Source organism: Periophthalmus magnuspinnatus, chromosome 3 (assembly GCF_009829125.3).
Source record: "Periophthalmus magnuspinnatus isolate fPerMag1 chromosome 3, fPerMag1.2.pri, whole genome shotgun sequence".
NCBI classification, from domain to species: Eukaryota; Metazoa; Chordata; class Actinopteri; order Gobiiformes; family Gobiidae; genus Periophthalmus; species Periophthalmus magnuspinnatus.
This window is the reverse complement of record NC_047128.1, coordinates 8,239,948-8,266,099: the sequence shown is the minus strand read 5'-3', so window position 1 is coordinate 8,266,099 and position 26,152 is coordinate 8,239,948. Positions and strand designations below refer to the sequence as shown.

Below are 26,152 nucleotides of genomic sequence, written 5' to 3'. Positions count from 1 at the left end.
CGGACTTTACTCCCCAGCGGATTGGTCAATCTGCATGAGTGACACCTCTCTGGAATCGTGAAAGCCAATAGAAAAAGGCTATAACTTGCAATACAAGATTGACAACAAAGCCAGCCAACCAGAAGGGGAAAAACAAAGCCATGTGAAAGTGCCATGCTTTTCCATTGGTTTACAGTAAGCCCTCGGTACGAACTATATATCACTATTGTATTGACTGTTTTAAGTGATGGACAACCGTCGGAGCTAACAGGAAATAGCTTTTATTTACAAATGGAATAAACTTTTCACGGCAAGACGACAAAGGTAAGACAATTTTTACTAATGTGGTTTTGAAAAACAATGTTTTGTGATCTGTTGCGCGTCGCTTCGTCTTTAATCATTTATTTACTTTCATATGACGTGAAATTCTTTTAATTATGGATCATTGAGATTGTTGTAATGGGTTTTAAATGGTTGGTGACTTGTCACTGTGTTGTGTTTATCATGTGAATTGTTAATCATGAATTTTAAGGTGTTGTAATCAGGTGATGTGTTTTTATTGTATATTTAACTCTTATATATGTTTGTATTTAATGTGGCCATACAGTGATGAGTGCACACATACTGTATGGTTTGTCTTTTGTCAAAGTTCCACTGACTGGTCCACCTGCACATTTCTCTCTCCCCCTCTCTCCCCCCAATTCTTTCTCTCACACTCACTATATCTCTTTGTCCAACTCTCCATCTCCCATTCTCCCTCCACCACCCTCTCCATCTTATTCCTTCCATCTTCCTCTCACCATCTCTATGTAGCCATCTGTCTTTACCTCAAATCTCTCTGTAACTCAGTCTTTTCTCATCACCATCTCTCTCTCTAGCTCCCTCCGCAAGTGTCTCTCTCTAAGTCTAGAAAAAAAATTCCACTCTCAAATTCTATAACTCACTCTCTCTCGGCCTCCCCCTCTCTCAACCCCCACCCCCAACTCTCCCTTTTTCTTTAACGCTTAACTCCCTCACTCTAACTCTGTCAAACTGTCTCCCTCTCTCTAACTATCTGTCTCTTGTTAACTCTCTTTCTCTTTTTCTGACCTTTCTGTCCTTTGTTTCCCCCTCCCACTCTCTCTCTGTCCCTTGTTTCCTTTCCTTTCCTCCTCTCCTTGAACCACCACCTTATCGCGGTGGAGAGGTTTGCGTGCCCAGATGATCCTAGGAGCTATGTTGTGAGGGGTTTTATGCTCCTGGTAGGGTCTCTCAAGACAAACAGGTTCTGGGTGATGGGTCAGACAAAGAGTGGTTCAAAATACTGAAATTGATAAAGAAAATAAAAATGTGTTCGTTCATTGCTATTCACATGGTGTTCCCTGTCCCACTCTTCTCTGGGGAGTGCAACTGTTTCAGATGCCTGGTCAGTGTCCGCCGATGATGACTGGACCCTTGATGCCCTCCTGTGTCCTGATCCTGTTCTGTGGACCTGGAACCTCCCTTCCTTCGCTTGGCCTGGTGCCTATCTGGTCTGGGACCTTCTCTCTCCCTTAGTTGAGTGGCTCTGGCCCTACAGACTGAACTCTATCTGCCAATGGATGCACATTAGTCCTTGACACATCTGCAGCCAGTCCGTCCATGGGAATGGAGTTGTCCTTCACTAGTTCTCCTCCAGGTGTCTAAGGACAGGGGGCTCTCTGGGACAGTTATGCATTGTCTGTTTCATTGTTGATTTTCTAACTTTCTGTTGGTTAAATGAATTCTCATGTTCAGCCCTAAGAGACGACTGCTGTTGATTTTGGGCTTTACAAAAATAATTTGAATATAGTTGGTTTTATGTAATGTTTTGGTTTACAGTTACACGGCTAATGTGATCTGCAATAACATGTTAATATCGTATGTTATATATGTTAATATAAACACAATTTTAAATGTTAGAAAAACACAGTTGTATGTATTAACATTGTAAATGCTCTTTGTCAATTTTATTTAGAACTGATGAAATAAGTAAAATCTTTGAAATGAAACTCATTTGTATTTATTTAAAAGAAAATGTATGCAAACATTTTAGTGAATTAATTAGCTGTAATATATATTTAGAAATTATGTAAAAACAATGTTTTGGCACATTTTGACAATGTATAATTTTATTTATTTTTTTCTTTTGATTAATAAAGAGGATAAGTTTAAAACACCACAAACCTTGGGAATGTGAGATGTTTTAAGGCAAAAGACACATATTGGGGTTTATTGTTGGGTGAACATGTTTTATTAGTCCTATTTGGTTTAAAAGTCCATAATGTGGTGTCTCCAGCATAAGCAGGTCTAATATAGTGGGTGAGAGCTTTGACCATTATCTTCCTAATCCACCTTCAGAGTCCAGCAGGCAGCCCAGGACAGAGCTGGCCCTCTTGACCAGTCTTGAGTCTCTGTTTTTTTTTTGCTGGGACACTGCGTGTTGATGAATAGACATGATTAAACATGAGCATAAACACACCGGATTATAGCCAAAGGCTAATTTTCATATGTTGTCCCGAGGGCTGGTGTCGCAAAAGGGTCAAAGTAAAAAATTGCACACTACACTCACTGCAAAGTTCCCATAGTTGCACTTGGTGTTTAGGAGATCACAGTAGCAGGGCTGGGAAAGGTCAGTCATAATATGTCATAGCAGAGACATGCACACTCCAAAGGCGTCTGAGAAAAACAGTACACAGAAGGTGAAGGCCACCTGGTGCACAGAGAGGAACCAGTCCATCGTTTCCTGAGGTACAGCGCACACAGACACTTAATACTGCCCATCACCTCCAGTGATGTAGGTTTAAACACAGTAATGTAGTTTTAAACACTAAATGTTTGGCAATGTGTCATTGGGGCTTAATTGATTAATCTGCCAGTGGTGTCAGACAGATCTTTATCAGAATGATTTTCTTGGGATTCCAGGGAATGGAATAACCTGTGTGTGTATTCGGCCTTTTTTGGATATATTCTACTCAGTTAAGAAAAAAGTGCCTTGGGGATAAAAAACATCAGTAGAGGAAAATGTAAAAAAAATCTGGTGGTTATGAAGTTTACCCAGATTCAGATTTCAGCAGTCAGCTGGTCTCCACAATTTCAACATGGAAACATGACCAAACCATAACATTACTCAACCCCAACCTTCTGCTGATAGTGGCATGACAAGAATACTGTGCCCTTGCCCAATAAGAATAAGTAACGGTTTGTGTGGTCAGAGGGTAAAAATGTTTATTGCATAAAGAAAAATAAATACAAAATGCTAAAAAAAAATACATATAACACAGGACTTGAAATAGAGGTCACGGTTCTGTGAGAGTCAAATCACAATTTAGATTTTTGTTATCTTTCTATTACCTTTAAGAGGTACATAAAATCGGCTTCTGAGAGTTTACATTACCCTGTGATTGGTTAAAGCACTCACTCAAACACTTACAACGGTTAACCAATAGGAATGGATGGAAAAAATTGTGACTGCGAGCTGACAGGTGTATCATATAGACCAAGAGAATCACCATATGTAAGCAGATCAGGATCAGGGTTTGAATATCCTCATCCTGCCCAGCCCTAATGTTGAAGTTTGGTATATTTATGGTGCATTTGTGTGTGTTAAGAATCATTTTTACCATATCATTATGCAATATATCCACTAACGACACTACTGACTGTAGCATTTCCCCTAGATTTTCTAGTTTGACTATTCTGCATGAGTATGTGGTAACGCACATGCATAGAGGAGAAAAATATAGACCTTTATATTATAGATTTATTACTGTCAGTTTCCTTACTGTAATATTTAAATTCCCATGTATTTAACATTGCTTAAAGCAATGTTAAATACACCATAAGAATTTTGGGCATTTTAAATAAATTATCTCACAGTTTGTTTAATTTGATAATAAGCCTTTAATCAGTTGCAGTAAATACTTCTGAAGTTACCACCTAATAGTTATTTCTGGTGTTTCTAAATAAAACCAGCAGCAGACAAAATCAACACAGCAGTCACAGGAGCAAACCTCAGTTTCATTCTTTTATTTCTTTACAGAACCAATGCACACCTAAATGTATCTGTCAAACAAAGTACGCTAGCAGACTTGAAGTAGTTGGTTTACTCTGCATTTTGTTAAATTTCAAAGTGGCACCTATATATAAAAATGTGACCGTTTACCATTACGAAGCATTAATATGCATTTTATTATCATTTACAAAGGCAAGTACAAGGCAACGCTATGCTAAATACAAACACCGTGCAAAATACAAACTTGGCCCCCTAAACTTTTTTTTGAGGAGGACGACCTAAAGAATAACTGTGCCAAATTTCATGTTCTTCATTGAAGGTACTCGTTATAAGACTTTTAAATATACGAAAATTGGGAAATTAGGATAACATGTGCTTGTTTGCGCATCGCCATGGAAACCCAGTGAAAAATATGACATGGGTCCAAATGACTTTTTTGATCATGATGACATGAAGAGTCATTTTGCCAGTTTTCACATTATTCCATGAAACTAATATTTTTCTGATTGACTTTTATTGATTGGGATGACCCAATGGAATTTTGTGTCAAATTTGGTAACATTTGGGAAAACAAAATTTTCGGCCCTCCATACAAATGTATTTTTTATTCTGTAGGGGGCACTGTCGCGCTAAATTTATTTCTTTCACAAACAGTAGAATTAGGCAGGAAAGTTTTACAACTGATTCAAATTTGAGCCAAATCGGACTTTGTGTATGGAAACGGGAGCTAGGGATGGGACGATATTAAATTTTACACTCACGATTATCGTGGCCAAAATAATTGCGATTAACGATATTATCGCGATAATTATTAACCTGTTAACGTTCCGACGGCCCGGGCCTACTTTACAACTTTACGTGTCACCCGCACAAACAATCTACACATTAGTTAGTTAGTTAGTTAGTTACTTTATTGTCCCCGAGGGGAAATTTGTCTTCACAGTCAAAAACACAGAGAAAAACGCCATACATACATACAATGCCACACAAACACATCACATATATTGGACAAACACAAAGGCAGGTAATTGACATTGTAAAAGTGCATAATGATAATTAGAGTTCCGTAGTCTATAAATTGTTCAAGTTAATAATGGCTGTGGGTATGAGACTATTTTTGAAGCGTGCTTTGTTACATCTGAGAGTCCTGTATCGTCGTCCTGAAGGCAGTAGAGTAAAGTACCGGTGCAGTGGGTGAGTGTGGTCCTGTGTTATTGTCTGTGCTATACGAGTGATGGCTTTAGAGTTTAACTGTGACAGACTGGGAGTAGGGAGACCAATGATTTTTGATGCTAGGTGGGTTATTTTTGTAAATGAATTACGGTTTTTAACTGTGAGCATGGTAAGAAAACATGGTGAGCAGTACAGTAGGACAGGTTGGATGATGCTGGTGTACAGAATAAGCAGTAGATGTGGTGAAACATGGAGTCCTTTTAACTTACGGATAACAGAAAGTCTTTGATTGCATCTTTTTGAAATGTCCAGAGTGTGAAAGTCAAAAGTCAGTTTATGATCAATTGTGAGTCCAAGATATTTGAAATGTTCAACAGTGTCTATTGTGATATTGTCAATACTGGTAGGGTCAAATATTCCAGGGCCAAAGGTCATTTCTTGTGTTTTCTTGAGGTTGAGTTGAAGATGATTTTCTTTACACCATGTGGTGAAGTGTGATACAGAGTTCTGATATTGTCCAAGTGATGTGCTGTCTGAGAGAAGTCCTAATATAGCTGTGTCATCTGCATATTTAATGTATACTGTTCCAGGTGATGGGCTGGTGCAGTCATTTGTATATAAAGTATATAGGAATGGACTTAGTACACAGCCCTGTGGCGCTCCGGTGTTGGTGGTAAGAGGGGCTGTGATTGCATTATTAACTCTGACAGCCTGTTGTCTGTTTGAAAGAAAGCTGTGTATTATTTGAATGAGTCGTGATGGAACCTGGAGTTGGTTCAGTTTTGATATGAGTCTATGGCGTTGAATTGTGTTGAAAGCGGAGCTGAAGTCTGCAAAGAGAATCCGTGCTGAAGTGCCAGGAGAGTCCAGATGTTCCAGAAGAAGATGCAGCAGGCAGGCCACAGCGTCTTCCGTCCCTCTCCTGGCCTTATAGGCAAATTGAAGTGGATCCAGTTGCTGTCTGACGACTGGTACAATTATTCCAAGAAGTAGGTGTTCTAGGCATTTCATGATCAAGGATGTTAGGGCTATTGGTCTGTAATCATTTAGTTCTTTGGGTCTGTTTTTTTTGGGTACTGGGATGATAGTGGCTTTTTTCCACAGTGAGGGAATCTTGCAGCTGTCATACACCTCACTGAAGAGAGAGTGAATCACTGGTGCCAGTTCAGATGCACAGGTTTTCAGCATCCTCCCAGATATGCCGTCTGGTCCTGGTGCTTTTCCGGGCTTGCACCTTTTCAACTGGCCACGAACGTCCTCGACTGTGAAAGGAGCCACATCCCCAGGATCCAGAGGAGGGAGATTGTTCAGTTCATTGACACACTCCTGTGAAAAGTCATGTGTGTTGAATCTATTGAAAAAGATGTTTAGGTCGTTACCCAACTCTATTGATGTTACCGATTGGGATTTGGGAGGACCCCCGGTGAGAGTCTTAACCATCTGGAATGCCTGTCTGGTGTTCATATTGCCAAAATTTTGCTCTATCTTTTTTTTGTATCTATGCTTAGCATTGAAAACCTCATTCTTTATTGCGCTGGTATGCAAAACAGACGAGGCGTTTACGTGTAGAGACTGTGCTGTCGCAGCAGAGCGTGCGCCATAGGGAGATGCCCTCCCATCAAATGAAAGCTGCAGTGCTCGTCTTTCTGGATATGCAAACCATTTTCACCTGCAATCACCACAGTGCTGGCAGGAAAGACGTTTTTATAGAAAAGTCACAAAGTGTGAATCTGGACTTCACTTACCATTGAGCGCTCTAGTTCTGTCAAACATCAACATATTCACACAAAGTTGGTCTCATTTCTTCCGTAAAGGTCCAGAGAATATATTCCAGTCAAGAAATTATGTCCACAAAATAACATCCTCCATGTCCAATCTGCTGCAGGAAAGTACTCCAAATATGAAATCTGCTCCGTCACTTCTTTGCCTTTCTTTAGTCGATTTCAGGCATAATAAACTTCTGACAGCGCCAACTTGTTCCCCAGTACTAAACACTCGTGTCAGCTTGTGATTGACACCAGTGTTGGCCAATAAGGTGGGGGCTGTGGGTTACTGAGCCCGCAGACAGCCAATGAGCAGCGGGACAGGATGATGTATCACATGGCATGGTTTTCCGTAAACAGACGTACCCGGAAGAAAATGTGTACTCCTCAATGCCATGCTGTCGAAATGGACCGGTCCTTGTTGCGCCGGAAGTGACGCAAGTGCCCGTCGACGAACACTTAATTTTTTTTAATTAAGGCACTTTGGTGAATTGGGAAACGAGTGGATGCAGAAATGTGTGCATAATGGCGCATTTTACGCACTGTTGTTTTGCGTTTTAAACATGACGAAACGGACAAAACAAAGGGAGGACGTGATCGAGGACACTGTGGATGTTTGTACAAGTTAAACTAGAGGCATCTCTGACCTGAAGCGGTTCATGGCAAAGATTAAAGATCCCACAGTGGACTCAGGAGTAAAGGACCTTATTTTTGATGGATTGGATGCTGTTCTCGATCGGTAAGCGTGGTTTATTCTGCTACTGACTTAATTGTAGGTAAAATATACCGTGTATAATCGTTAGCTTTGCTTCTGTGCATATAGTGCGCATTCGGACCATGCGCTCTGGCACATTTGTGTTCAGCTGTATGAATTAGACTTAATTTGTCTATTGTTTAAAAGGTGTTGTTTTATTCTGCAGTTTACATTATTGTAGGTAAAAATCTAAGATGTACACACATTAGCGTCTCATCTGTGCGCATGGGTGAGACGCGCGCTGGTACGTTCCTGTGGATAGTTACGGATCAGACTTTGTTTATTGTTGATATCTGACAGAATATAGTTCAGACAGAGATAAGCACAGAAGCTACAAGTGTCATTGCTATGTCAGAGTGGGCAAACACCACAAACTAACATCTAAACGTTGTATTGTAACTGGAAACATGAGGCAGTGTGGTGCCGTAAAGGCGATTATAATCGTGCGCGATGATCACGATTATTAAAAAATGCCACGAACGATTAATTGCGGACCTTATTTATCGCGATTAACGATATTATCGTATATCGTCCCATCCCTAACGGGAGCAAATTTTTACTTTTGAAAATTGCAAAAATATCAACGGAATTGTGCGGCTTTGCTGCAAGCAAACCATGATAGGCATCATCATAAATTGGATAACTTTTGATGCCCCACTTGTCTAGATGATGTACAGTGATTTTCAGCCCTGCAGGTGAAGCGCCTTCAGAGGAGTTGATGAAAATGCGATGTCAGCGAAAATGCTGAGTCGGCATTTTGGAATTTTCAATCCAAGATGGCTAACTTCCGTCAGGGGGGTGGCCATAATAATAATTTTTGTTTGGCATCACTTGAAGAATGTAAGTTCCGAATTTCGTAGCTGTACGACAAAGTTGACGTCGGGACGTCTCCCATTGACTCAATGTATTTTGACTTTTGCAAGGGGCGCTGTCGCGCCATTTTTTTATGCCCAATGATGCAACACATAAAAAAATAAATTTTTCGGCAGACCTGAATTTTGGGCAAAATTTGGGGAGTTTTTGAATATTATATTGTTATATAATATTCCAGGCATCGCCATGGCAACACCGTGCAAAATACAAACTTGGCCCCTTTGACTTTTTTGATGGGGACAACCTGAAGAATCACTGTGCCAAATTTTATGTTCGTCGTTGACGGTAATAAGTCGATATAAGACTTTGAAATCTACGAAAATTTGGAAATTTTCTCATTACGATAAGGGCTGTTTTGCGCATCGCCATGGCAACCCAGTGAAAAATATGACATAGGTCCCATTGACTTTTTTGATCAGAATGGCATGAAGAGTCATGGTGCCAATTTTCACATTATTCCATGAAACTAATATTTTTTGCCCAATGATGCACCACATAAAAAAATAAATTTTTCGGCAGGCCTGAATTTTGGGCAAAATTTGGTGAGCTTTTGAATATGTTCAGGGGGTCAAATTCCTGCTCAAAGAGCAGAAGAGGAAGAAAAAAAAATTATAAATTTTTAGCAAAAACAATATATCCGATAACATTACAATGACATATTATACGTTTTTTGACAGCTCTCGACTTTCCCCACGTCACCGTGGGGTCAATGACGTCGGGGTCCGCCATTGACCTCCCATTGACTTAATTTCATTTTAGCAGTAACAAGTATGGCCCATGCCTGCGGCATGGGGGCTTGGATAGGGCTCGATGTTGCGAGCGCCCAACTTCATGAAGACAGTCTGCAACGATGAGTGTATGGGCGAAGCCCATGCACTCATCGTTGCGGAAGCAATAGGCCCTACGCCCTGTATGGGCTCGGGCCTAATTAAAGCCGCAAGCGGCATCGAACGGCCCTCGCGGGCCATGCTTCGCACTCGGCCGACCCGGCACTCCCTGTGTGGCCACTTGCCTCTGTTTTATTGATGATTATTAATGACGAGCGCGTTAGCTTGACTTCCATTCATTTTAGCAGTAATAAGTATGGTCCAAGTAATAAGTATGGTCCAAGGATAGGGCTCGATGCCAGGAGTGTGTTTGGGGGGCTTCGCCCATTGACTCAATGTTGTCGGGTCTAATAAAAGTGTCAGGCCTTATCTCTTAAACAACAGTCGTTTTTTTCCCCCGTTATGTTCATCTCCTGGTCCTCAGCATGGTCCACTTCTTTCAGATGTCCTCGACGCTGTCAGCTGCAGATGCAATGCTTTGAATAAACTTCTCCACTTCCCGTGGCTCGGTAAACACATGTGTAGATCCCTTCACATTTATCGTCAGCCTCGCTGGATAGTATAAGCTGTACGGAACTCCTACTGCGCGTAATTTGGCTTTAACTTGGTTGAATGATGTTCGGAGTCGACTCACTTCTGGGGAGATGTCTGGAAATATTTACAATGGGGCACCGTTATATGAAAGTCCACCTTTCTCTCTGGAGAGTCGTAATATTTTTTCTTTATCAGCGTAGTAGTGCATACGGGCGAGTAGCGCACAGGGACGGCCACCCCGCCTGTTCTACGAGGCACCGGTCCTGAGTGGAGGAGATTCAAAGTTATCTGCCCTCAAAGTTATCTGCCCCCAGGACCTGCTGCAAGAGATGTGCCAGAAAGCGGCTGACAGCACCACCTTCAGCGCCCTCCGTGCCTCCCACAAACCGCAGATTTTGTCTGAGGCTCCGGTTCTCAAGATCCAGGCATTCCTCCCATACTTTTTTGTACTCTTTCGAAAGTGTTTCGTATGATTTCTCCATTGCAGTCATCTTGTCACTGTTGTCATTGAGTGATTTTTTTTCCATCTCGCGCTGAGTTTTTCGGGTCTCTGTGTGCATGCCGCACAGTGTCTGTATTTGTTGGGACAGTTCGGCTCCAAGTGCTGCTGTCTCGGCTTTGGATTCACGGCGGAGTTGGGCAATTTCTTTCTGAAGTTCCTCTTTCATATTCTCCACTTGTATTATCAAGTCAGCCGATATACCCTCCCGGAGAGTTTTCAGTTCGCTTTGCAAGATTCGTACCGTGAGGGAGGAATCCTCCACTCTTTGCTCCGCCACCTGTACAGTGTCCGCCATATTGCTAACCTCCGCCCGATATGCTGGCTGAGGGACCCGATGCTGTCTGAATAGTCTTCTGCATATATTTGCGAGTGCCTTTTTTAGTAGTCATATCCCTGTCCACATATTTAACATGTTGTAGTGTTATTGAAGCTTCGTCTGGCCCAGGGGGGGGTTTAATATCGATGAAAATAAAGCGGAGATGCCACAGGTGTTCTGCTCACTCCATTAGGTGGAAGAATTTTTTATCACGATTAATCACATCCTTGAATTATGATTAATTGTGATTAATCAGATAATATTCTCAAAGTAAAAAAAAAACAATATAATAAAGGTTTTTTGGCTTTTAAATACAGTTGAAACCAGCAGTTTAAATACACTATATCAGGGGTGGCAAACAAGTTAGGTACAAAGAGCCAAAATTTTCAACCATAAGAGTCAAAGAGCCACACGATGCACTGACCTGCCAAGACAGACACACACACAATTACAACAATATTACTTCCCAAAACAACAGCAAGCATTGTACTTCTGTTCATTTCAAGATGAGTGTCCACCCTCAACACACACATCAAAGAGGTCAGATACCCCCCCACATACACACATAAACACACAGGCATCTCTTCCTCTCTCTTTCTCTCGCTCTATCAAACACACACACACACCTACACATGCACCCCCCCAAACACACACACATTTGCTCTTTATCTTCATCTCTGTCTCTCTGACACACACAACTACTGAACACACTTCAGAAACACCTGTATAATGTAGATACAACCTTATACAACCTGTATAATGTAGGGCCTGTATAATGTAAACTGATGGAATATATTTAGTTTATTTTTTAAGTCTATTTTTAAAATTATTCTAAGCTATTTATATATTATCTTGTTCAATTGCATATACCTTTTTCCTTCTGTTATTTAACTGTGCGGTGCAATACTGGAATTTCCCCACTGTGGGACTAATAAAGGCTTATCCTATCTTATTAAAATATTAACACAAGCATAAGTCAGGTGTTATAGCTACAACATCGAGAGCAGATTTTAAGGTGAGCATTGTTCTGTCAACCAATTGATCAGTGACAATTGGATTAAAATTATTTTCATTGTCACATGACATATCTTTCAGTAATGGCTCAATAATTTCTTTAAACTCTGTAACCGATTTATCTGATAATGTTCTCTTCATTATAGTTTTTTTCTGTGGGGCTGGATAGTCTTTTAGAATAAATTGAAAGGTAATTAAGAAATGGTCAGAGAGTATAGGGTTTTGAGGAAGGACAATTAGATCATTAATCTCAATACCATAGGTTAGAACAAGATCTAGAGTGTGATTGTGACAGTGAGTCGGCTTATTCACACTCTGGGTGAAACCGATCCCATCCAGGAGCGCGCCAAAAGCATTACTGAGGCAATCACTGCTGTTATCTACATGTATGTTGAAATCTCCAACTATAACAATCCTTTCCCAATTCAAGACTAAACTTAAAATGAAATCAGAAAACTCTGTCAGGAAGTCGGCATATGGACCAGGAGGTCGATAAATTATTATAAATATAACAGCTACAAACTACATCACAGATTTTCTTACCTTGTGTCGTAATGGGTGAGTGTAGCGGACCAAAGGATGCAAACTCGGGGAATATTTACAGGATTTATTGTAAGAATAGGACAAGTACAAACAGTGGGTGATCCGGAGGTGAGCAGGTGAGCAGGAACACAGGAAACACAGGGACCGAGGACATGAAGGGACGAGGTGCGTTGATTGCGCTGATGGGCTGCAGGTGCGCGCAGGAGGAGCCAGGAGCCCAGCCCAGATCTGGCAGGTGAGGGAGGGAAAGAGCAGGACAGGAGTAAAACCAGGAGCGGACAGTGCGGATCATGACACCTTGTTGGAGTGATGGGATGATAATCTCAATGGGATTTTTTATTATCTGGAGCCAAGGTTTCAATTACATCCACAAAACTTTAAAAAACAAAGTTTTAAAAACTCTCCTTCGTTGTACGTTTTTTTTTAGCACGGGCAACTTTATAGGATGCAAGTGTCACAGTTTCTCCATGCTTTTTCAATTGCTGAAACATTTGAAACTGTCTTTTTACCTGTTTTTTCAAAGTGCTCAGTTTGTGCTTGCGTAGTTCAGAACCTTTGGGGAATTCCTTGTCCATATGAGCCTGGAGAGTGCTAAAATGACGCTGAAGATTTGAAGCCTTGAAATGTGATATTGTAGTATTGCAGATTAAACAGTGTGATTTGCCATTCCGTTCAATAAAAAAGTAAGCATCTTCCCATTCTTCCAGAAATGTCCTGTGTTCATCCTCATATTTGCGTTTAGTTTTGCATTTTGCCATTTAGACGACGAGGGTAACAGTCTGCACGTGCATGAAATGTTTACTTATTTTCGTGGCATTAGACGTAACCCGCGCAGATGACTAGCGGTCACGTGTCAGACGCAGCGTAAAAAAAGCTGATAAATCAGTTTTTATATATTGTTTATTATTTGTTTTAATGAGCCCTGGCGGATTTGAATGTGTTTTAAGACAGAAAAAATAAGTGAAACATTAAAGCCGCAAGCGGCATCGAACGGCCCTCGCGGGCCGTGCTTCGCACTCGGCCGACCCGGCACTCCCTGTGGGTGGCGCTGACGCGCCACTTGTCCCTTTTTTATTGCGGCTTTGGGCTGCACTTGCACAATTCCGATGGAAATTTGCGGCTTCGCCGCACGGAAACCGTAAACGGGATCATCATAAATTGGATAACTTTTGATGCCCCACTTGTCTAGATGATGTACAGTGAATTTCAGCCCTGCAGGTGAAGCGCCTTCAGAGGATTTGACGAAAATGCGAGGTCAGCGAAAACACTGACTCGGCATTTTGGAATTTTCAATCCAAGATGGACGACTTCCGGTGCGTCCGAGGGCGTGGCCATGATAATATTTTTTGTTTGGCATCACATGAAGAATGCGTGTACAGAATTTCGTGGCTGTATGAAAAAGTTGATGTTGACATCTCCCATTGACGTCAAAAATTTGACTTTTGCAGGGGGCGTTGTCGCGCCATTTTTTTCATGTCCAATGATGCACCACATAAAATTTTTTTTTTTTCGCCAGACCTAAATTATGGGCAAAATTTGGTGAGTTTTTGAATATGTTCAGGGGGTCAAATTACTGCTCAAAGAGCAGAAGAAGAAAAAAAAAAAATAATAATAATAATTTTTTTTTTTTTTAGCAAAAACAATATATCCGATAACATTAGAAACACATATTATACGTTTTTTGAAAGCTCTGGACCTTCCCCACGTCACCGTGGGGTCAATGGCGAATGACGAGCGCGTTAGCGCTCGTCATTCGCCATGACGTCGGGGTCCACCATTGACCTCCCATTGACTTCCATTCATTTTAGCAGTAATAAGTATGGCCCATGCCTGCGGCATGGGGGCTTGGATAGGGCTCGATGCCAGGAGTGTGTTTGGGGACATTAGCGCTTCGCGCTGCGTCAGCGTCAACATTGAGTCAATAGGCTTCACCCATTGACTCAATGTTGACGCTGACATGCTAGCAAGAACAAATATGCATGTCCCATGCCTACGGCATGGGTTGCTAGGACACAGGAGTCTGTGCAAGGTCGCGGTGCTGCCACGAAGTTGCGCGCTTCGCGCGCAACTTCGTGAAGACAGTTTGCGGAAGCAAGACAGTTTGCGGAAGCAATAGGCCCTACGCCCTGTAGGGGCTCGGGCCTAAAAAAATAATAATAATAATATTTTTAGCAAAAACAATATATCCGATAACATTACAATGACATATTATACGTTTTTTGAAAGCTCTCGACTTTCCCCACGTCACCGTGGGGTCAATGGCGAATGACGAGCGCTAACGCGCTCGTCATTCGCCATGGCGTCGGGGTCCGCCATTGACCTCCCATTGACTTCCATTCATTTTAGCAGTAACAAGTATGGCCCATGCCTGCGGCATGGGGGCTTGGATAGGGCTCGATGCCAGGAGTGTGTTTGGGGACATTAGCGCTTCGCGCTGCGTCAGCGTCAACATTGAGTCAATGGGCTTCGCCCATTGACTCGATGTTGACGCTAACATGCTAGCAACAACAAATATGGGTTGCTAGGACACAGGAGTCTGTGCAAGGTCGCGGTGCTGCCACGAAGTTGCGCGCTTTGCGCGCAACTTCGTGAAGACAGTCTGCAACGATGAGTGCGAAGCCCTATGAGGCCGTATGAGGCCGTATGAGGCCCTACGCCCTGTAGGGGCTCGGGCCTAATAATATTTTTAGCAAAAACAATATATCCGATAACATTAGAAACACATATTATACGTTTTTTGAAAGCTCTGGACCTTCCCCACGTCACCGTGGAGTCAATGGCGAATGACGAGCGCTAACGCGCTCGTCATTCGCCATGACGTGCGCTAACGCGCTCGTCATTCGCCATGACGTCGGGGTCCGCCATTGACCTCCCATTGACTTCCATTCATTTTAGCAGTTATAAGTATGGCCCATGCCTGCGGCATGGGGGCTTGGATAGGGCTCGATGCCAGGAGTGTGTTTGGGGACATGAGTGCTTCGCGCTGCGTCAGCGTCAACATTCGCCCATTGACTCAATGTTGACGCTGACATGCTAGCAAGAACAAATATGCATGTCCCATGCCTACGGCATGGGTTGCTAGGACACAGGAGTCTATGCAAGGTCGCGGTGCTGCCACGAAGTTGCGCGCTTTGCGCGCAACTTCGTGAAGACAGTCTGCAACAATGAGTGCGAAGCACTCATCGTTGCGGAAGCAATAGGCCCTACGCCCTGTAGGGGCTCGGGCCTAATTATACGTTTTTTGAAAGCTCTCGACCTTCCCCACGTCACCGTGGGGTCAATGGTGAATGACGAGCGCGTTAGCGTTGGGGTCCGCCTTTGACCTCCCATTGACTTCCATTCATTTTAGCAGTAATAAGTTTGGCCCATTCCACAGGCATGGGGCCTTTCATAGGGCTCAATGCCAGGAGTGTGTTTGGGAACATGAGCGCTTCGCGCTGCATCAGCGTCAACATTGAGTCAATGGGCTCGCCCATTGACTCAATGTTGACGCTGCCATGCTAGCAAGAACAAATATGCATGTCCCATGCCTACGGCATGTGTTGCTAGGATAGTGGAGTCTGTGCAGGGGGCGACGTGGGACGACTCCTGCTATTGACTCCCGTTGACTCATGTCAGCGTCAACATTGAGTCAATGGGCGAACAAATATGCATGTCCCATGCCTACGGCATGGGTTGCTAGGATACAGGAGTCTATGCAAGGTGCGCGCAACTTCGTGAAGACAGTCTGCAACGATGAGTGCATGGGCTTTGCCCATGCACTCATCGTTGCGGAAGCAATAGGCCCTACGCCCTGTAGGGGCTCAGGCCTAATAAAATACAACACAGGCAAGGCAAGGCAAGTTTATCTGAATTACTTTGTGTATGAATTGTGCTACACAAAGTGCTTTACAGAATATGAAAGACATTAAAATCACAATACTACAAAACACAAATAATCATCATAAAATTTACATTAAAAGTGTAGAGTGCAGAATAAAAACCTGTCAGTCATATGCACAGGTAAACAGAACTGTTTTCAGCCTGGATTTAAACATTGACAAAGTAGAGGCCTGTTTCACATTTTCAGGAAGACTGTTCCAGCTCATAGCTGCTTAAAACTGCAAAGCTGATTCCCCATGTTTAGTCCTGACTCCGGGCTCAGAGTGCAAGATGGTTCATATGGCACTAGCATGTGGGAGATGTACTTTGCTTGTGTACAAGTCTCTCCATGGCCTAGCACCAGAGTTGTTTTAAAGTTTATTCCCTGAGCACAGGACTTACGTGCTCGTACTTCCTATTTCTAGTCAGGACCTGAGCAACAGCGTTCTGGAAACCAATGAGCAGGCCGTTAAAATAGTCTAATCTACTGAAGACAAATGCATGGATAAGTCTCTCCAAGTCTGGTTTTGACAGTATAAATTTTGCAGTGTTTTTAGATGGTAAAAAGCTGCAAATGTTATTGACTTGATGTGGCGCACTAAAGTTCAAGTTCGAATTTGATTATTACCCCTAGATTTCTAGTCTGATTTGAAGGTTTTAGAGAAAGAGACATGTTCTTAGATTCTGTGGGCCAAAGACTATGACTTCAGTCTTGTCTGAGTTTAGCTGGAGAAAGTTGTTTTGCATCCACACACTGATCTGTTGGATGCAATGGCAGATTGAGCTCACTGGTCCACATTCTGCTTCCAGTGAGACATAGATCTGAGTGTCATCTGCATAGTTGTGGTAGGAAACATTATTGGTGCGTATTAACTGGCCTAACAGCAGCATGTACAGATTGAACAAAGGGGGTCTCAGAATTGACCCCTGGGGCACCCCACAGGTCAGGGCACATTTTCCAATTTCAACAAAGTCTTCTAGATAGGCCTTGAACCAGTTTAGTGCAGTACCAGAGATGCACACCCAGTTCTCTTTGCCTACGAACGGCAAATTTGCGACAGGTCGGTAATTGTTCAGTACTGTGGCAACAAAACTGCTGTTCTTTAGGAGAAGACAACAGCAGTTTTCAGAGCTCTTGGGAATGTTCCAGATTGAAGTGACATGTTAACTATGTGAGTAGTGATAGCAAAATGTTGAGCACATACTAGTGGGTAACACATTGAGGCAGCATGCAGATGACAGTTTTGTCCAAGAGATCATCACAGGGGCAAAGTGACTCAGTTCTAAGTGTTAACGTGGCTGCAGGATTGTTATTTGCGTTGTGGAATTGATGTCATTTAGAATGCCCTGAACCTTGTCATTAAAGAATACTGCAAAGGTCTTGCACTTAGATGTGGAAATTGGTTCTAACAGCAGTGGAGCTGGAGGATTTGTTAATCTGTTTGTTGTTACACAACGAGAGTTGTTACTGCAACTCCCTTTTCTGTGCCCTGACCAATTCATCATTCCCCCATGGCAGTTTCTGCTTATCTTTAACCATTTTAACCTTCATCGGGGCAATGGTTTCCAGAACATTCAAAACACTCAAAATCATGGAGTTCAACAAATCATCAACATTAGAACATGATGCATTTTCAAAGTGTATCATTCCCATGAACAGTGCTCCTGTGTTGTCATTTATGTGTCTCCTTCGAACAACTGCAGGTCCAGCTTTGTTACATAAAGATCTGATACTGAGCACAGCAAGTTTCAGATTAGTTTCTGTAAGACTGGATGCTGGCTTCTTCCAGGAAACGTGAATTAAATTTGGACAGTTGAAGTGTCCTGTTTACCAGTCTACATGGTGGAACTGTAGTTCCATCACAGGGCCTCAGCATGATATTACCTTTATCATAACTGTACATACTGTGACAGCAGAGCCCTTGTTCTTGATGATAACAGCTCTAGGGTAAAGCAGGGGAAGTTTGGGTGAGGGGCCAGGTGAGGGTTGAGGAGATGGAGCAGAGGGGAGTTTGTGTAGGGAACCAGATGAGGGCCGAGGAGACGGAGCAGGAGGGAGTCTCGGTGAAATATGAGGGGGGATAGCTTGGAGTGCCTTTGCTGGTGAAACAGCTTTGTGCAGGTTCAGATGACAGAACTCTTGTTCATGCTAGAGGGTTGGAAAGGGCCATGGGTGAAGGTGGGGAAGAAAGGAGTGTGAAGAGTCCCTAGAGGGAGTAGAAGTAGCAAATAGGGCACAAGGCTGGTCTACGATGGGGGTGCTGCTGGGACTGAAACCTCTGCTGAGGCTGTCAAAGACAGATCCAAGGCCTGTGACGAGAGCCCTGGGGGAAGTGATGCTGGTGATGAATTTTTTGCTGGTGGAGGTGGTGGTGCTGTTGACTTGTTTTCTGGGGGAGGTGGGGGTGGTGGTGCTGGATCTCTCACTGGTGTAGGTAGTTGTGCTGCTGGTGATGACTCCTTTGCCGGGTAGGTGGTTGTGGTAGTTATGATGCTACCGGTGGTGCTGACATATTGACTCAGTCTCGAGCTGACACAGCTCTCTCATTCCTCTTTTCGCTCACTGGTGACACAGAACCCCGTCAAGGTCAGTGCCTCAAAGCGTGGAGGAGGATATTCACCAGGACTCTCACTCCACCTCTGCTCAGGTGCAGGCCATTTCCCTTGAACAGGTCTTCTCGTTTCCAGAATAGATCGAAGTTCTCTCTGTGTTCAGCTGAAACAGTCGGGTAAATTTGTTCCTTTGGTCTATGTTAGGAAGAGGTCCACTGATGATTGTCTTAACCTCCACTTCCTCCTTGAATAATTTAGTGAAACCTCTTTTCAAGACTTCAGTCTGTTCCATTCTGGTGTCAAGTGCAACCACGTGCACAATCAGCTATTTAACTCCTTGATGTTTTGAGAAAACTTTTGGGAGGAGTTTTATAATCTCAGAAACAGTGCAACTGGGATAGCAGCATGTTTGGATTCCTCTTGGCTCACATCTCTGATAGCTCTGTCTCCTACAAGTAGCATATTTCTGACCTTGACGTTTGGCACAAATCGCCTTTCTACCTGTGCTCTTTTGCCAACTTCATTGCTTTTGTTTAGTGACAAATTCATTTTCTGTTTGTATATTAACATCAGTCTGTGACAGTGGAAAAAATCTGTTTGTAAACTTTATTTTGGGTAACCAATATTAGCATAGTCTCTTATCACTTGCTGTTTAGGCTTGGCATTTTGGCCTTTACATAGTTTTGGAAAAGACACAGAATCACCAGACACCAGATTTAAGTTGAAAGTAGCAGTTTTTTGGGCTTCTTATGACTGGAAGACAGAGGCAGAGTCTGATGAAGTCAGATTTTTCAGATTCTAACGCAAATGTCCATGCTTGTAGCTCATTAATTTGTTGTTGATTTTTTTTTTTTTTTTTGAACATGTGGCTCATCACATATTTTGTTAGAACATGTAAAAATGGTTTAAAAGTCTTGATTTACTTAAAAGAAAATCTTAACTAGACAGATTTTCGAGCACTGTCAGAGTTAAAATGATTAAAAAGCAAAGTACAGAAGGAAGCAGCAGGAGCAAACAAGGTTTGCGTCTGCAGTCTTGACAAGCAGGAAGCTAATGCCAAAGAACTAGGCAAAGAACAATACAAGAATTTCACCCGATATGAACTAGGGAGCCACTGCAGGTTGCACAGCACAGATGTGCTCTCATCTTAGTTTTTGTGGGCAGACGAGCTGCAGCATTCTGGACATTCTGTAAGTGTTGCAGGGAGCCCTGGTTGAGCCCCACTTACAAAGAATCACAATGATCCAAACACTATGTTACAAATGCATGGATTGCTTTTCAAAATCCACCTGGGGAAGGTAGAGCTTTACTTTGGCAAGTAGCCTCTACTGAATGAAGCTGGACTTTATGACAAAGCTGATGTGAAACCATACTCTAAGGGACACACAGCGGAGTACTGCCCTAAGCTCACGGAAAAAGTCCTGTCTGACAGATAGGAATGAATCTGTGTGTGGGAGTGCTGTACCCCATAATTCCCACATGTGTCTGTCATAACATCTGACAGGAGGGACCAAAAAGACAGAACCCGGGGAAGGTTTAACAAGTGTTTATTTACAAGAGTGCAAGTTCAAAACTGATGGTAGATCAAACGGTGAGTCAGGAGCGGGGTGTTTGCTGTGGTCCAGGGACAGAGCATGAGTAGCAGAGATGGAGACAGGACGAACAGTACGGCTAGAGAAGAACAGGGTCGGAGGCGGGAGAGCTGAGCGGGTCCAGGGAGCAGGATCTGGTGAGTAGCAAAAGTATCCAGTTTAGCAGAGTCAAAAAGCGAAAAAAAAACATGAACTGAGGCAAGCAGGGAGTACCACAGAGACACGTGGATGATCTGGCGCTGAGTGTCAGGCCAAGATCTCCGCTCCAACTCCAGGCTCAGACACAGAAAGGAAGAGAAAAAGACAAAGAAAAAAAAAGGCAGAACAGACAGGGATCGTGACAGTGTCTCATAGTCGGGACAGAAGTATGCTGTGATCCACCGTGTCAAAAGGCAGCGAATAAATGTAAAAGCAAAACAACTGTGGATTTCCCAGAGTTAACAATAAAAAGCAGATCTTTAAATACTTTTAAAAGAGCTGTTTCAGTACTGTGCTGGGATTTAAAACCAGATTGGATTTTTTCTACAGTTCGTCATATGCAACCTTATCTAAAACCTTAAATACAAAAGGCAGTCATCTCCATTCATATTTTCAGATGTGCTGAATGCTCCAGAAAAGAAAGACAGAGTCACAGAGTTCATTGTGCTTGCTCACCGTGCTAGGCTACACGGTCTAACTACACTTTTAGGAGAACAACACATCAAAGTCGTCCGAAAAGTATATCAAGACCCACCAAGGACACCACCAAGACCAAAGGGCACCACCAAATCCAGGGTGTGTCCTTGCTCGTATGTTGAAGCCAAATGGGTTAAGATAAAAGACTTTTTAAAGTTGATTAACCCATTTTGTCAGAGGTCTGGATTCACAACAGAAATGAATATTAACATCCCCAACAATCAAAAACTTTTATGTAATCCAGAATAAAATCTGATATTATAATTTCTGAATAAATAAATAAACCTTTTTACAAATATAAACAGAGCAAAATAGATCTTAATTTACAAACAGTACCAGCATATTAGAAAGGATAACTTGGTTCTTTTTTGAAGAGTTACTGGTCAGAAGAGAAGAGGATGCAGAGGAGAAAGGCAGAGGATGTAGAGGAGAGGGTCAGATGGAGCATTGATGTGATCTTTTTTTCTAATATAATACCTATCCTTCGAGCCGGATGTTTACACTGCAGACTTCAGACACAACACGGACAGCCGCATCCTGCAGAAGTTCTCTGATGACTCTGCCATCATTGGCCTCATCAAGGATGACGATGATGTAGAGTACAGAGGACTAACACAGGACTTTGTGGACCGGTGTCAGCAGAACCACCTCATCATCAATACAGGGAAGACCAAGGAGATGGTGGTGGACTTCCGCAGACGGCACTCTACTACCCCCTCAGTGCACATCCAGGAAAGGGAGATTGAGAGAGTTGACTCATACTCATAAGTATCAGGGTGTTCATCTGAACAACAAACTGTACTGGAATCACAACACAAGCACACTGTACAGGAAGGGCTAGAGCAGGCTTTATCTCCTGAGTAGACTCAGGTCTTTTGGAGTGAGAGAGCCACTCCTGAAGACCTTCTATGACTCTGTGGTGGCATCAGCCATCCTGTACGGTGTGGTCTGCTAGAACAGCAGCATCACAGAGAGGGAGAGGAAGAAGCTGGACGAGGTCATCAAGAAGTCCAGCTCTGTCCTGGGCTGTCCTCTGGACTCAGTGCAGGAGGTGGGGGGCAGGAGGGTCCTGACTAAGGTCCTTTCTATGCTGGGCCATCAGTCCCACCCCCTGCAGGATGCTCTCTCTGTCCTGGAGAGCAGCTTCAGTGACAGACTGATTCACCCTCACTGTGTGAAGGAGAGGTTTCGCAGGTCTTTCCTTCCTGCTGCTGTCAGACTGTACAGCGAACACTGTTAACACTGAACATGTGTCATACCCATGTGCAATACTGAATACCATGTAAATCTACTGAAGTCACTTTACTGAGATCTATTCTGTTTATATGCAGCACTGTTACTCTTTTGTACATAATAAGAAACAGTGTGTTACATTAGTCTATATTTTGTTTATTTTTTTGTTTATTTTTAAATTATTTTAAGCTATTATCTATTATTTTGTTGTATTGCATGTTACCATTTTCCTGCTGTTCTTGAACTGTGGGGTGCAATGCTGGAATTTCCCCACTGTGGGACTAATAAAGGCACATCTTATCTTACCTTATCTTATCTAAACTTCAAAGATGTTGGTACATCCTTCAGCCATCACTGTTTTAGAATTAACTTGCTTTCCTTATTCGACTTCACATCCTGGATCTCTTGGCTGGGTGACCCTGTCAAATTCTCTGTCCATCCAAGCCTGAGTGCAGTAATGAAAATGTGTTTTTGTCATAATGCTGGTGTAGGGTGGACCAAAAAGGTGCAAAACTCGGAGCAGATTTACAGTGTTTATTTACAGTTTGTGAAATAATAGACAAGAGTTCGTTAAACCGACAAGGAGTGAGGAGCAGGGTGCGAGCCAGAGTCCAGGAATGAGTCGCGGAGAGGAGGGACAGGAACAGCCAGTACCGGAGCGGGGACAGGACCGGGGATGGAGCCAGAGGTAACAGAGCAGGGGCAGTCCGGGAAACGGGAGCCAGAGCGGGAAACGTGGGGCAAGCCGGAGTCCAGGACAAGACAAGGTGGTGAATACAAGGAGCAGACTATACCGGAGCAGGAGCGCGGGTAGTGATGGGTCATTTGAAGCCGAGGCATCGAAGCTTGTACCGAGTAATAGGGGGCATGTCAAATGAAGCCCTGCTTCGAGGCTTGAGTCAGATTGCTAAAAAACACGTGACCGGCGCAAAGCGAGGCCTCACTTCCCACCGGTCATGTGACTGGTTTAGGCTACGTGTCACTTTTCTAAATAAAAGCGCGCAGCACCTCGCGGCATGTTGTGGGTGTCGTAGGTTGGTTGTAGTTTGAGCGAGTCAGTGACAGATAGTAATAAAGTGTTAGGAATAAAGCGTTCCTGCACTCATAATTTGTTAATTCAGTATACTTAGAGAGTCATGTTGGGAATGGCAATGAAACATAAAGTACAATTTAACAAGTGAATACGTTCAGCAATTGATAAAATGTTAGAAATCTATCACAAAATTGCCATGAAATAGGTGGCACGATGGTGATAATGATGTGTATAACCTGGCAAACACGGAGCGCGTAGGTTTAGAAAGCAAAAGGTTGGAGGATCGCGATTCACTGCTCTATTACTGAAAAATATCATCATTGTCAATACAGAATTGTCTTACAGACAGACAAAATAACTTTTTCTTTAATAAAATACGTTTTTATTTAGTGTAAGACACTATGACTTTACCTGCTTCACTTGTTTATGATCACAACATGTTGCACACTTGCATATGCTTCAGATTCCCAAAACGCACGTGATCTGGCATTGCGAGGCTTCGCTTTTGTGAACATGACATCATCGCTTCATTTACGTGTCGCTTTACCTACGCGCTCCCATATAAACCACTTTCTTTCCCTTTTCATTCACATTCACTTTATTAAAACTAAGATTTTGAAGCTCATATTTTTAGGACTGGTAGAAGTTCAAATGAGCCACGTTTAGTTTACCGTTCGAGGTTTGTAAAAACTGCTAAAGTAGTTTAGTAATTTTATAAAGTGGTTCAGTTCTTATGGGATGTACAAAAGCAACACAGGCGCACAGACAGTCTTTAGAAACGTGTTGGATTGTGTTTGCGAGGTTTTCAATGTAAAACAAGCGCAATGAAAATTACAATTTAACTTTGAAAACGTTTCATCACTCTCACTAAACACATGTATTCAAAAGATGAGCTACTTATTCTTCAGCATGTGTTCAGTGTTTGCCTGGCATGCAGAGGGTTGAGAGATTGAGACTTGGGCTACTCAAATTATACTTCGAAATATAAATTATACTGTAATAGAATGATTGCATGCAAAAAAATAAAAATAAAATTGTGCACTATTTGTGTGATTTTCTCAATTAAAAGGTCAATTATTTGCTTTATGACAGTGCATCACTTGACATGTGTACACTTTTTATGGCCACAAGATGGCAGAGTCGAGCAATTACACTCTGGGCAAGGCATCGACTCTTGTACCGATACAATTGGCTGAAAGCCTCAGGTGGTTCATGAGGCTTCAGTTGACCATCACTAAGTCAGGAACGGAGCTGGGACGGTTGAGTGAGCAGGAATCTGAGGGGCAGCAAAATCCAGTAAGCATCAAAAAGGTAGGTAACAAAGAGTACAAAAACAGAGCTGGGATAGTCACGTTTGATACGTGGACGATCTGGCACCGAGTGTCTGGTTCTGGCTCCTCTTATCCACGGGGCGCAATGAGCAATTACCGACAACCAGTGTGGGTAATTGGGCAAGACCCTTCAAGCTACTGCCTACCTCATACAATGATGAGTGTATATATATATATTGATAGGTTCACCCTTTTAACCTATATTACAGTTCAAAAAGAGAAGAGAAGACAAGAGATTATTTTGTCTCAATATTGAGGAGAAAGAGCGGGGAGGCAGAACCTTCAGTTACAACCTCGCACCCCTTTCTGAAGTCTCCACCTTCTTTCTCCTCCTTTTATTTACTTAGGAACCCTAGTTACAAATGCACTCTCAAGGGATGGGGGACATACTTTACATACTTTGCAAGCAGTGTAAAAACATATGATGAAATTCACAGAGAAATATATTTTGTTTTTGCATTTCTAAAGGTCATTCCCAAGATGTTTCTGTTTCAGGGTTTCAGAGTGACCTTCTTCCCGTGGGATCCTGCAACTTTCAAAAGACATTTTCTGCAAGACTCAAGAACAAACATTAGTGCAGATTACATAGTTTACATAGTTGAAATGAATATAATGATTATAGTACCTACAGTTACATTACAGTACCTACAGTACCTACAGTACTTTTAAAATGAACAGTGAGATATATATAACTTGAATATATATTTTGAATCCATCATATATATATATATATATATACACATATATATACATATATACATATATATATATATATATATATATATATATATATATATATATAACAAATTTATTTCTTTTTCAATATATATCAGTACATCCATTGCAATAGCAACAGTATGCTGTTGCTATTGCAATTATGTTTTTTCTCAAATTCTCTCAAATTGTTGACTACTCTCTGGTTATTCACTATTGCATGTTATTGTATACACAGAATTGTAAATGTAATACCAGCATTAGTTTGATGTTTAGACAGATGTTACACATTTCTGTTATATTTGCTCCTAACCACTGATCTGTACCCCCAGGTGCAGTGTTCTACCTGCAGCCGGCACACAGGATGAGCCTGGAAAAGGCAGAGCGGGCCTGTGAAAAACAGGGAGCAGTCATCGCTAAAGTGGGACAGCTATATTCTGCCTGGAGGTTTCAGAGCTTGGATCACTGTGAGGCTGGCTGGTTGGCCGATGGCAGCGTCCGTTATGCCATCACCAAACCCCGTAAGAACTGTGGGCCCCTAGAGCCAGGGGTGCGCAGCTTTGGCTTCCCCCCTCCACATCACAAGTATGGGGTGTACTGTTACAAGGCGCACCATGGATGATGTGGAACAATCTTTCACGTTAAAAATCTATTACTGACTATTTGGAACTAATGCCGAGTATTCTCTGATATATGTACCTTTGATGAAATACCTTTGACTATATTTTGGGAGAATGTTGTCACACTTAAAATCCAGAGTTATTAGGCATATATTGAATTTAGTTTATTCATGATTCTTGAGCGTTGGGACAGGTCCTCTCTAAAACACAGCAATTTGTAGAAAATATTTTCAAAATATCCTAATTGGCA

At 42.4% G+C, this 26,152-nt stretch overlaps 1 protein-coding gene across 1 annotated transcript in view; it reads left to right on the top strand.

Moving 5' to 3' along the window:
* Positions 1 to 25,904, top strand: part of LOC129457434 (hyaluronan and proteoglycan link protein 3-like) — a 60,807-nt gene extending 34,903 nt beyond the window's left edge. Inside the window, exon 5 of the mRNA XM_055232550.1 lies at positions 25,615 to 25,904. Coding sequence (XP_055088525.1) covers positions 25,615 to 25,904 — 290 coding nt within the window. The remainder of the gene's footprint in view (positions 1 to 25,614) is intronic.
* Positions 25,905 to 26,152: the final 248 nt, after the last annotated feature.